The 14,281-nt window shown below is 33.8% G+C and overlaps 1 protein-coding gene across 3 annotated transcripts; it reads left to right on the forward strand.

The window, feature by feature from the left end:
- The first annotated feature begins 1,972 nt into the window (after positions 1-1,972).
- LOC143051704 (uncharacterized) lies at positions 1,973-12,314 on the forward strand. 3 transcript variants are annotated; one of them, XM_076224617.1, is made up of 3 exons: positions 1,973-2,059; positions 8,864-8,937; positions 9,353-12,314. In XM_076224617.1, exon 3 carries the CDS (start codon positions 9,404-9,406, stop codon positions 10,199-10,201), a length of 798 nt encoding a protein of 265 aa, XP_076080732.1. In that variant the 5' UTR covers positions 1,973-2,059; positions 8,864-8,937; positions 9,353-9,403; the 3' UTR covers positions 10,202-12,314. The 3 variants fall into 3 exon arrangements, with proteins under 3 accessions (XP_076080732.1, XP_076080731.1, XP_076080733.1); XM_076224616.1 differs by lacking the exon at positions 1,973-2,059 and adding an exon at positions 2,071-2,157; XM_076224618.1 differs by lacking the exon at positions 1,973-2,059 and adding an exon at positions 2,187-2,307.
- The last annotated feature ends 1,967 nt before the right edge of the window (positions 12,315-14,281 follow it).

The following is a 14,281-nucleotide window of genomic DNA, read 5'->3' on the forward strand; positions in this document are numbered from 1 at the left end:
ATCATCTTAAAAGAGTCCGTGTAACACCCGTTAATGTACTGCTTTTCTATAGCTCTGCGGGGGGGGGGGGGGGGGGGGGGGGGGCAAAGTCGTACAATCAGGAATAACCTTTATGTTTTGATTTATATAATTGATAAAAATCAAAACATCGTGTTATTTCCGATTAATTTTTCGAATTACTTTATTAAGGTGTTGAGAACCTTTGGTGACCCCATAGTTTAAGTGTCTTTAAAAAGTACATAGTGAGCAGTGGTCGTTACATACAAACGTTCACCTAAATTGTCCCAGTCAATGGATGAATTTAATGTGTCAATCAATGGCCACAGCGACACTGTTTTGAATTTCATTCTAGTTTTTGATGAAGTTGAAGTCCTATCAACTTGAAACTTAGTACACATGTTCCCCATGATATGAGCTTTCTAATTGTAACATGTGTAATGTCAAATTAAAGTTTTGACTCAAATTTTACGGTCCACTGAACATAGAAAATGATAAAGCGAAGTTCAGGTTAAAAGTTTGGTTAAAGTTATTGGTCAAAATAGTTTTTGGTGAAGTTGAAGTCACATCAACAAAAAAACATTTAGTACACATATGTTCTCTATGATTATGACCTTTTTAATTTTAATTACAAATTAAAGTTTTGATCCCAATTTCACGGTCCACTGAAAATGTAAAATGATAGTGCGAGTGAGGCATCCGTGTACTATGGACATTTTCTTGTTACACACGGAAATAAGTCATATCCAACTATAGCAGTCATCACGTGACTTTGATGACGTCACACATCACCCGTATCAAGCCCATGATTTCACATACTTCAAGAGACAAAATGTCAAGAAGAACATTACATCAGTCAAATTAAAATATTATTTATTCATATACAATATTAAGTAAGACATCACAAGACTTTTGTGATGAAGGAAGCTGCATTAAGTTTAAGTTTAAGCAGCGTTCAAAGGAGTGACATCGAATAATCCAATCAAATAATTTTATTGGTGTAAATTCCTATACAAAAATTATACCAGCCGACATGTACAATAATGTACAAAATACAAATATAATTATATACAAATTCAAAAATAAACAAACAAACAAACAGACATTTTTCTTAATATTTTATAATTTACATTGCGAGGAGGTGTTATTCATACAATATTATTAATTCAAGCTATAACAATCAGCTTTAATTCTATAAAAGCTCTTTAAAACAACATTATGTTTGCTTTAAATGAATGTTCAAATCATACACATCGCTTATTCCAGCTACGCTTACAGTACTAATGTCCGTATCATTACTTTTAAAATGAAACTAATTAAAACTTATCTTGTTTACACATATTAACAAAAGATGGAACTAGTCTATATCACTTAAATTACAAAGGAGTAAGTTTCTTTTAAGTTCAAACGATTTCAATTACATCCTTTCAAATTGGACAATTCTATGTTCTAAAGGTGTTTTAGTATATCTGCACACTTCTATTAGTAATTTGCTATTACTAATTCTGATTTTTACCATTTTAGAAATAACACTTTTAAATTGCTCTACCTACTTATATTCATGGAAGAGCCCCATTTCGAGACAATTTTCCCTTGAAATATGTTTTTGGACTCGATCTACTCAGAATGTTTCATTTTCAATATTTCATAAAATAACATAATAGTTACTGTTTTGCATGTTACATCTTTGGCATTTTAAATAGAGGGGGTCAATTTATTTTAAAATTTTATCGGGGGATCAAATAAAAATGGGGAAATATTATGGCGGGGTCAAGAAATTTTGTATGTTTGATTTCAAAATGACCAGCCCCCCCCCCCCGGTAAAAAATCATATAAGTCTTTTAACAATTATTTGATAAACCATGTTAACATAATTGCATGCATGCTGGGCTAAAGGCAGTACAATTTCATGCATTATGCTATTTTCTGTCAACTTATAAAAACATTACCTATATTACATAAATCCTTGATAAAATTAATAACGCTGACACCAGTTTTGTATCAAATTCCTGCATGCACCGTTGTGGTGGTGCCTCTGACATAGGCGGCACTTACAGATAAGGTAGGTAGGGGATCTGGTGAGATACATGCAATCAAATTGAATGTATATAACGTTGGTTTCTTTCCCTCAACTTATATTTCCCTGTACACAAAGAAAAGGTAAGTAAATCGAAACAATTGCTAAATGAGAAGACAATGATTAATATTATATTTAACAAACTGGAGTGAAAAATATATGAGTAGACTGGATGGTGTTTATAACGCAACATCAAACAAGATTGTATTGACTCGTACAGACTTATATTACGGGTAAATAGTAAAATACACGCTTGTGGAACAGAGTTCTCGAAAAGCTTTCGGGTCGATCTGGCCCCACGTCGATCCGTCCCACGTCGATCCGGCCCATATGTAAAGTCGATCCGGCCCCAATAAACAAATATATTTATAAGGAATAGAGATAAAGATATGTATTAATTGTAATTCATAAATGTTTATGATTTTTATTATAATGTAAAAGGTGTACGTTAAAAAAAATTAAAAAAGGCCTTTGAAAAATATTTTTTTAGATGAGTATAAAACAACTAGGTTGATTATGTTTTTATTACAAGTTTTCAAGAGGGTGGTAAAGGGGGGCAGCTTGCACGAAAAAAACGTGAACACACATGGTGAAATAATTTCTGTAATGAACGTTGCACGAAAATAAATACTTTTATTTGAACCTTTTGTGACTGAGTCACTGTCTTCTTGTATATAACTATTTGTTTTACTTGATATTCCCAATTTAGTATACCCATTTATGATATAATTGGTTTACGGCTTTTAAAAAAGTATTTCTTGACGATTCCTGGCAACTGGGCAAGTGTTTGAATTTTATTTGAAAAATACCAAGCACGCAAAATAAGACGTTGAAAATCACGATGCACGTATAATTAAATAAGCAGAACACGTTGAACATGTTGAACGAGGCACCCGTCTTGCAAGACTGAACGTCAAATAAAAAAGTAAAAACACGTTGAACGTTAAATAAAAAACAGCCATCATGTTGCACGAAAATAACCCTTTACCACCCTCTTTCAAGATTATTGTATAATTATATTAAAACGTATATAACAAATAGTTACATCATGTACATACACAACGGTACAAGCCGATCCCCAAGCTGATACATGTACATACAAACTTTGTTTTTCTTTTTAAATTATCATTTAAATTCATCCAACAGTCAAAAAACTATCTATAGTATAAAATACGTTATAGTAAATAGTTTATGCTTGTCGGTTAAAAGCTCATCATGCATATGTAGCTTACATTGTATGTTACTCTATGTTTTATATATACCATGCCGACTCTAAATAAAGCTTATATTTATTATTATTATTATTATTACTAATTCAGTTTGCTCCGTCCTCTTACCGACCAACTTTGATACTGAGAGTGCGTTTATATATGCGGTACCTTGAATGACTGAATAACACTGTGAATATCGAATAACACTTGTAATGACCAAATAACACTTACAATTTTAATATTAGCACATACAGTCAGGGGTACTCAGGGGCTTAGTTAGAAAGAAATGATGTACAAGCAACTACTGGCGAGCAGAGCAAGGCGAAAAAATTTTGGGACCCTTTAAGCAGGAAAATGTTTTTTGTCGGTTATCAGTCATAGGACAGTTGAAACAGGAGCTACATGTAGATAAGACTTATAAACATGATAAACAATTTATGAAAGTAAAACTATTCATAAATTTTCTGAATAGAGTAAATAATGGTTAATTGAAAACATAAACCACAGGCGCTTGGGTATATGATACAGATTTTTTTTTGCTGATTAAAATATTCAATTTTCTATATTCATAATACATATCTATCACTTCTGTGCATGTCTCACATAGTTTCGAGTGATTTAAATGACCAAGTGAAAATACCCAATTTTACTATCCATCATTTGTCCATACTAAGAAACAAAGGAGAATGTGTTGAGGGGTCAACAACCCGCCCATAAAGCAGACAACAGCCAAAGGCTGTTAGTATGGAAAGTAAAATTGGGTATTTTCTCTGGGTCGTTTAAATCACTCGAAACTAGGTGAGACATGCACAGAAGTGATAGATATGTATTATAAATATAAATTCAATTCAATTCAAAGTTTTATTGCCATATAAACTATACAGTTTGTGACATACATGTATAACAACAACAAAAACAAATAAAGACAATAACTAAGTAACTCAATATATATACACAAATTATATAGAAAATTTTATATTTTATTCAGCAAAAAAAAAATCTGTATCATATACCCAAGCGCCTGTGACATAAACTACACATTTTTCTGATACAGAATTTACTCAAAAATTGTCCAAAATCTGCTCTTCGGGTCTAGGCAGAAATGAGCTTCTCTATTTATTTGTCAATATTCACACTGAAATCCTGATGAATATGCAGTAATGCTTGCGATGATAACCTGTCGTTGTTCATTGTTGATCTTCCATTTGATTTCAACAGACATATTACACTGATAGATCTCTATGGTAGCACTCGCGAGATGTTGTAAACCAATGTACGTGTTCGCCATCGAGCAACCTCCCAATTGAATTCGTCAAAATTACATACCAGGTCAGTTTCGTATGTCTCACTCAGACAATGTTGAGATTTGTTCGTTTGTTATATTTCCTATAAAAGGAAGCAGATACGGCACAAAGAAGCGATTTTCTGATAATACCAGACGCCACTGCACTCTCCAGTTCCATTATCATATGGTCTATAAACGCAAAATATAATGAGACTTTCCAATAGATTTTCGGCGTGATTGCAGGATGATTGGCTCTGGTAGTCTGTCGAACACATTGCCGTGGCATGATTTCAACGATATTGAAGGGTTCTGATAAATCTAATGCTGATTGGTTCATCTCGTTTTAAACAGATAAACCACACTCTGGCAAAGGTACTCCGAAACTACATGTCTTAGACTGAGTATAACAAATTCAAATCTTGTAAAAGATACAAGTAACTGTCGGATTTTGTCATGATCTCCAATAAAACTTCTATTTTGAAACCAAATGCCGTTATTTAATGACATTTCATTAATTAAAAAAGTGACAACATATGTGTTTCCTTTAAATATTTAATTTATAAATTTTTATTTTGCAATAAAAAAAATTACATGCCGAATTGATGTGCAGGCAACTGCATGTTTATAGCGTATAGGGAGCTACGCGCCTGGTACTACTTAAACAAGTTAATTTTATTTACTTGAAAAAGTAAAAAAAATATACACCTTATGATAGATTCACTTGTATAATGTATGCTACAAATTTACTTATATGTCATATAAGTAAATTTGTAGGATACATTATACATGTTATACAAGTGATTTTTATTTACTTGTTTAGGTAAAAAAAAAATGGCTTATTAATGTCCCTTAGACATTCAGAAATTTTTCCTTGTATAGGTAAAAAACGACATCCTTTCTTCTTTTTAGCTCACCTGGCTCAAAGGGCTAAGTGAGCTTTTCTCATCACTTTGCGTCCGGACATGGACATGGGTTGAAAATGTTTATCAGGTCAAGATCTATCTGCCCTGAAATTTTCAGATGAATCGGTCAATCGGTTGTTGGGTTGCTGCCCCTGAATTGGTAATTTTGAGGAAATTTTGCTGTTTTTGGTTATTATCTTGAATATTATTATAGATAGAGATAAACTGTAAACAGCAATAATGTTCAGCAAAGTTAGATCTACAAATAAGTCAACATGACCAAAATGGTCAGTTGACCCGTTTAGGAGTTATTGCCCTTTATAGTCAATTTTTAACCATTTTTCGTAAATTAAAGTAATCTTTTACAAAAATCTTCTCCTCTGAAACTACTGGGCCAAATTAATCTAAACTTGGCCACAATCATCTTTGGGGTATTTAGTTTAAAGGTATTTAGTTTAAAAAATGTGTGGCGTGACTTGGTCAACCAACCAAGATGGCCGCCACGGCTAAAAATAGAACATAGGGGTAAAATGCAGTTTTTGGCTTATAACTCAAAAACCAAAGCATTTTGAGGAAATCTGACATGGGGGTAAAAATGTTTATCAGGTCAAGATCTATCTGCCCTGAAATTTTCAGATAAATCGGTCAATTGGTTGTTGGGTTGCTGCCCCTGAATTGGTAATTTTGAGGAAATTTTGCTGTTTTTGGTTATTATCTTGATTATTATTATAGATAGAGATAAACTGTAAACAGCAATAATGTTCATCAAAGTAAGATCTACAAATAAGTCAACATGACCAAAATGGTCAGTTGACCCGTTTAGGAGTTATTGCCCTTTATAGTCAATTTTTTAACCATTTTTCGTAAATTAAAGTAATCTTTTACAAAAATCTTCTCCTCTGAAACTACTGGGCCAAATTAATCCAAACTTGGCCACAATCATCTTTGGGGTATCTAGTTAAAAAAAAATGTGTGGCGTGACCTGGTCAACCAACCAAGATGGACGCCACAGCTAAAAATAGAACATAGGGGTAAAATGCAGTTTTTTGGCTTATAACTCAAAAACCAAAGCATTTAAAGGAAATCTGACATGGGATAAAAATGTTTATCAGGTCAGGATCTATCTGCCCTGAAATTTTCAGTTGAATCAGTCAACCCGTTGTTGGGTTGCTGCCCCTGAATTGGTAATTTTGAGGAAATTTTGCTGTTTTTGGTTATTATCTTGAATATTATTATAGATAGAGATAAACTGTAAACATCAATAATGTTCAGCAAAGTTAGATTTACAAATAAGTCAACATGACCGAAATGGTCAGTTGACCCCTTTAGGAGTTATTGCCCTTTATAGTCAATTTTTAACCATTTTTCATAAATCTAAGTAATCTTTTACAAAATCTCCACTGAAACTACTAGGCCACAATCATCTTTGGGGTATCTAGTTTGAAAAATGTGTCCGATGACCTAGCCATTCAAACAAGATGGCCGCCACGGCTAAAAATAGAACATAGGGGTAAAATGCAGTTTTTGGCTTATAACTATGAAACCAAAGCATTTAGAGCAAATCTGACATAAAGTTAAATTGGTAATCAAGTCAATATTTATCTGCCCTGAATTTTTCAGATAAATTGGACAACTGGTTGTTGGGTTGCTGCCCTCCTGTTGGTAATTTTTAAAGAAATTTTGCCGTTTTTGGTTATCTTGAGCACCTGGTTGGTTATTATCCTGAATATTATTATAGATAGAGATAAACTGTAAACAGCAATAATGTTCAGCAAAGTAAGATCTACAAATAAGTCAACATGACCTAAATGGTCAATTGACCCCTTAAGGAGTTATTGCCCTTTATAGTCAATTTTTAACAATTTTCATTAATTTGGTAAATTTATGTAAATTTTTACCAAATATAGTTCTCTGTTACTAATGGGCAAAGTTCATAATAGATAAAATTGTAAGAAGCAAAATCGTTCAGTAAAGTAAGAACTTCAAACACATCACCATCACCAAAATACAATTTTGTCATGAATTCATTTGTGTCCTTTGTTTCATATGCACATAGACCAAGGTGAGCGACACAGGCTCTTTAGAGCCTCTAGTTTGAATTACTAAGATTTCTTTGCTCTAATAGAAATTTAACTTGTGTACCCTTTGCAGATGTCTTGACTAATCATTTAAGTGTAATTTCATGGAGAATGAAAATCCCATTTGTCTGTTATCTTCATAACACTGCTTATTTGCAAGCCCCAAAGGAGCAATTTTTTGCTCAATCATTTTCTTTGATGATTTAATGAGATGAAACATTGAACTTTAATGAAAAAATTTGAGCAAAACTGGAAAAAATAATTAAAGGCATAATTTTACATCTCAAAACTTATATAAGTAAATTTATGAGAAAATTAAGGGGAGATTATTCAAACATTATTTTTTTTATACTTGTTCAAGTAAATAAAAATAACTTGTTTAAGTAGTACCCCTGACTGACATATTGGTGACTTTTAAATATTGATTATTGAATAAAAATATGTACATTGTATGTGCCTGTCCCAAGTCAGGAGTCTGTAATTCAGTGGTTGTCGTTTGTTTATGTGTTACATATTTGTTTTTCATGCATTTTTTTACATAAATAAGGCTGTTAGTTTTTTCGTTTGAATTGTTTTACATTGTCTTATCTTTTATAGCTGACTATGTGGTATGGGCTTTGCTCATTGTTGAAGGTCGTACGGTTACCTATAGTTGTTAATGTTTGTGTCATTTTGGTCTTTTGTGGATAGTTGTGTCATTGGCAATAATACCACATCTTTTTTATACGATGTATTTAATAACTTAAAATTGATTTACAGAGGGCAAATAAGTTCATAAATATCAATTATAAATTTATTGTATTTGTCCTATTAGAATCCAAATAATTCATTGGGCCTTGAATATATTGTGATTTTACCACGGGTTGTTCCTTTATACCCATATTTTCCCCTCTTCAGAACTCAAAATTTTGTTTTCATTGTCCTATTAGAATCCAAATAATTCATCGGGCTTGAATATATCGTGATTTTACCACGGGTTGTTTCTTTATCATGTTTATGCCCATATATAACCTCTCTCTATCGCTCAGGTTAAAATATATGTCATAATGGGCCCACCCATGGTAAAATCACTAAATATTCAAGCCCCCATGAATGATTTCTTAATTTTGATACAGTGAACTAACAATCACATAGTTTAAAAGTGAGAGTATGTCAAAATAGATGTTCTATATATATACAGTGAAACCTGGCTAAACCGCACCTCTTCCGTTTTGGCTGATGTTAGGTTTTATCAGGTTTCATAACGCATATACATTTTGAGATGACTGTGCATAACAAAATGCTTAGTAAATATAGGTTTTTGTTTTTTGCAGGACTATGGTTAGTAAGGTTTTACTGTCATGACTGTACATGATATGTGTGACAGTGTTTTCCTTTTTTTACTAAGGTAAGATGGGTGCTTTCTAAAAATCAATTACAACCGGGTGTTGTTTGTTTAAATGTCCAACCGTTTTTTTTTATTTTATTTACTGTGGGTGCACATGGGGATCACAAACATAAAGTTTAGTATAATATTCACATTTAATGGAGTTGAAAAAACATAAATTTATAAAAGTAGTCATATTAATTGTCAAATATTCTTTGATTTTATTTTTTAACAATTTATCTCTTTTCTATCTTCTTTCATTTACAATTTTATGCATCAGCATCCTCCTGCGAATGTAAGGCCTCTCACAGTGAAAATTGCAGAAAGGTACCAAAAGGTTTATATACATGTACTCTGAGACTACTATAACAGTTATAGTAGTCTCAGATCATGATGTACTGTACATATGATGTATATGTCTTTTTTTTCCTTACAGAGTTGTACAAGAATGCACTAACTGGAGATACCGGTAAACATTATTAATAAGATGTCAGAGGGAGGAGAGGATTTAGTCACAACCAATGGTACTCTACAGAGACACATAAACACACAGGCTGATAAAACACGTCATAAATGTGATGTGTGTGCTAAAGAATTTAGTCAGAGTTATACCTTAAAGAGACACATGAGGAAGCACACCGGTGAAACACCATATAAATGTGATATGTGTGCTAGAGGATTTAGTCAAAGTAGTTACTTAAAGGAGCATATAAGAACACATACAGGTGAAAAACCATATGAATGTGATGTTTGTGGTAGACAATTTTCCCGAAATAGTTTCCTCACTGGACATATGCTAATACATACTGGAGTTAAACCTTATGACTGTGATGTATGTGGTAAAAGTTTTGGTAAGCTTTGGAATTTACAGAGACACATGAGAACACATACAACTGATAAACCTTATAATTGTGATGTATCTGGTAAAAAGTTATGTAGCCTTGGCAATTCGCAGAGACACATGAGAACCGATACTAGAGAAAAACCTCATGACTGTGATATATGTGGTAAAGGGTTTAGTCATCGTGGTAATTTAAATGTCCACATGAGAACACATACAGGTGAAAAACCTTATGATTGTGACGTATGTGGTAAAGTGTATAGTCAGTCAAGTAGTTTACAAAGACACATAAGAACACACACAGGGGATAAACCTTATGATTGCGATGTATGTGGCAAAGGGTTTAGTGAGCTTTGTGTTTTACAGAGACACATGAGAACACATACAGGTGATAAACCTCATAACTGTGATGTATTGGAGATGTACATGTATAAGAACACATAGAAATAGTGATGTAAGAACACGTAAAGATCAAGACATAACATGTATAAGAACACATAGACATAGTGATGTAAAAGAACACATAAAGCTAGAGATGTATAAGAACACATGCATAGAGATTAGATATATATATATATATATATATTGGAACACATGCATAGAGATAAAGATATCTTCTTCTTTAAGTTTTCCAGTTTTCCATCTGAATAAAGATGATTAATAACTGGTGCATGCATGGCCTATTTATTAAAAAGAACTAGTTAATATTTTAGTTAAATACAAAACGGTGCAGAGAACAGATGTAGTGATTAAAACTATGTACAGGAGATGAAGATTTTTAAATGATAGTGGAGAGAACAGCATATGTAAGCTGATCTCTGAAAGAGTCGACTGTCTGTGTATTTACCACTGCGGTTGGTAAAAGATTCCATTGAGTTATTGTATATGGGAAAAATGAAAATCTGTACGAGTCTTTTGATGTATAAATGTGCCTGAAGGTGTGAAAATGATGTTTTCTGGTTCTTGAGTCTGATGGGATGAGAATTGTGCTAGATGGTATAGCAACAAAATGATGTGTGATCTTGTACATCATAACCAGGCTTGCATGCAGTCTGCGTTGTGTTAAAATAGGCCAGTTTAGTGTGTTCAGCATGTTTGATACACTGCTAGTATTATGATACCTGTTGCAGGCATACCGAGCAGCTCTCCTTTGGACCATCTCTATCTTCGAGATAGATTCTGAAGTGTGGGGTTCCCAAACTGAGCAAGAGTATTCGAGTTTGGGGCGGACAAGTGCTTGGTATGCCTGGCTCTTGATGTTTTGATTTGATGTTTTCATGTTTCTTCGAAGGAAGCCCAGAGTTTTGTTGGCTTTCGAGATATTGTCATCTATGTGTTTGTCCCATTTAAGGTTTGATTGTAATGTGATGCCTAAGTATTTAGCAGATGTAACAGTTTCTAAAGTATGATTGTGAAGAGTGTAATTATGTTGTAGAGGTTGGCGTTTAGTTGTGACAGAGAGAACATTACACTTGTCTGGGTGGAAGGCCATCAGCCAGTCCTCTTCCCAATTTGCAGCTGCGTCAAGGTCAGTTTGCAATTTTAGGCAATCACTCTGTAATTTAACTGGCATGTATATGATACTGTCATCAGCAAATAATCTTAGTTTGCTATGTGTAAGGTAGTCTGGAAGGTCGTTGATATACGCTAAGAATAAGACTGGACCTAAGACAGTACCTTGTGGAACCCCAGAGGTGACTGGGACTGTGCTTGATGATCTTCCATCCAGAACAACTGTCTGAGTTCGATCGGAGAGAAATGCAGAGATCCAGTTTAAAGTGTTTCCATTAATACCAAAATATTGTAATTTGTATAGTAAGTGACGATGCGGTACTTTATCAAAGGCCTTCGCAAAGTCCATTATTACAAGGTCTGTTTGAGTATTTGAGTTGTTTGTGGATTGAAGTTCTTGGATGAAGGAGAGAAGTTGTGTCTCGCAAGATATAGAGCGCCGAAAGCCATGTTGAAGGTCGTACAAGATGTTATTTGATTCGAGATGTTTCATAATATGTGATGTTACTATGTGTTCCATATATAAGAACACATGCATAATGATTAGATATATTAGAACACATGTATAAGAGACATATTATAAGAACACATGCATAGAGATTGTACTGAGACACATTAGAACACATACATAGAGATATAGATATATTAGAACACATAGAGATATTGATGTATATAGTGAATCTTGTTTTATAATCTAATCTTTCAAAAGCACTCTTGAGTGATTTACATGTATTATACATGTAAATAACTTAGAGTGCTTTTCAATTCAACTTTAACAAATATGTAAACAGTGCTACATATTTGTTAAAGTTGAATTGTAATAACAGTGAAACCTGACTAAACTGACCCCTTTCGGGACTTGAGATTTCGTTCGGTTTTGGCAGGTATTCGGTTTCATCAGGTTCACAATGCATAACATGTGATATGATTGGTCTTCAGAACAAGTTTGGATTAGACAGGTTTCCGGTTTATTCAGGGTTCGGTTTAATCAGGTTTCACTGTGCATACATGACATATTGTTTACCAAATGAATGTTTTTTTTTGTTTAAGGATCTTTTTTATGCAAGTTCATATGTGATATGTCAATGTCGTAAACATTTGAGGAAGAAAGAAACAATATGAGGATGTGGTAACCGTCTGATTGCAAATGAGACAACTCTTCACAAGATACTAAATGCCACAGAAATTAATAAACTATAGGACACCATGCGGCCTGCTTCAATGAGCAAAACCCATACCGAATAGTCATATGGTTATAAAAGGCTCGAAATGACATTTATATAAAACTAACAGTCTAATATATGTACAAAACAAAGAACATAAATCAAGTATGATACACAAAGACAAACAGCAACCAGCTGTGAATAACCGGCTCCTGACTTGGGACAGGCACACACAGAATGTGGCTTAGTTCAAATGTTTTTGTGGATACCCAAACCTCCCCCTAATTTCATCTGGGTATTAAACTGTTAAACATGGGTAAAATCCCTTCGTTTTTACTACATGCTATTAGTTAGCACTAGTTTTGTATGAAATCCTTATGTACACCGTTATGGTTTAGCATTTTTAGTACGTTTCCTTTGGCAAGGCTTACGTTGCACGTGCACTTGTTTTTTGGGATTGTCAGCCCACCATCTGTTGAAGTTTAGGTTTCTCCCATGAGTCAAAAATTTTTGCAAAAGCCTTTTCTTTCTCCGATTTAATCTGCCATAGAGCTTTTTTAGGTATAATTTCATTTGGAATATTGGAATCATTTGATTCATTTGCCTCGAGCATGCAAGATATGCTGTCTACCTTCTACATGACATGTGTCACTGCGTTTATTGCCTTGATCAACTGAATCGAAAGATTCATCTAGAGACTTAACAGTGGTATCGAAAATTGTTGGACACACATTTGATTGATTTATTGTGCTATCTAAATAAGGAAAGTCGTGCATATTGTCTATATCAATAACAGATATATTGTGGCTATAGCTTTAACTAGCGGCACAAAGTAATCTGGAGTCCATATCGGACTGCGCCCATGACCAGAACTGGTCCATAGTATAACAATTGGCTCATTTGACTCAACTTGCAATGGATCAAATGTGGTGTTTAAGATACCGACTTTCTTGTCCATAAACCCATTTCGGGGTTCTTGATATGAAAAACATTAGATGTGGCTTCATCCTATTAACGGTAATAATAGTACACACAATGTAGAACATCAAATGAGATTAACGAGGCGCGTGACTGTTTTTTATGCTACAATAACATCCAATTAACACCTTCAACTTTGTACACGCGTCAGACTTTACAATTACACGCACCAGAATATACAATCATTGTAAATAATGAACACCTGTTGAAAACTCAAGATGGTCATTAATTTTGTTGTCGAGCCTGCAACTTTTGTTGCAGAAAGCTCGACATAGGGATAGTGATCCGGCGGCAGCGGCGGCGGTGTTAGCTAACTTCTTAAAAGCTTTATATTTTAGAAGGTGGAAGACCTTGATGCTTCATACTTTGTATATAGATGCCTCATGTTACGAAGTTTCCGTCAGTCACATGTCCAATGTCCTTGACCTCATTTTCATGGTTCAGTGACCACTTGAAAAAAAAGTTCAGATTTTTTGTAATGTTGAATTCTCTCTTATTATAAGTAATAGGATAACTATATTTGATATGTGCGTACCTTGAAAGGTCCTCATGTCTGTCAGACAGTTTTCACTTTACCTCGACCTCATTTCATGGATCAGTGAACAAGGTTGAGTTTTGGTGGTCAAGTCCATATCTCAGATACTACAAGCAATAGGGCTAGTATATTCGGTGTATGGAAGGACTGTAAGGTGTACATATCCAACTGGCAGGTGTCATCTGACCTTGACCTCATTTTCATGGTTCAGTGGTTATAGTTAAATTTTTGTGTTTTGGTCTGTTTTTCTCATACTATATGCAATAGGTCTACTATATTTGTTGTATGGAATGATTGTAAGGTGTACCTATCTAGCGGGCAGATGTCATATGACCT

The sequence above is a fragment of the Mytilus galloprovincialis genome, chromosome 11, assembly GCF_965363235.1.
Source record: "Mytilus galloprovincialis chromosome 11, xbMytGall1.hap1.1, whole genome shotgun sequence".
NCBI lineage: Eukaryota > Metazoa > Mollusca > Bivalvia > Mytilida > Mytilidae > Mytilus > Mytilus galloprovincialis.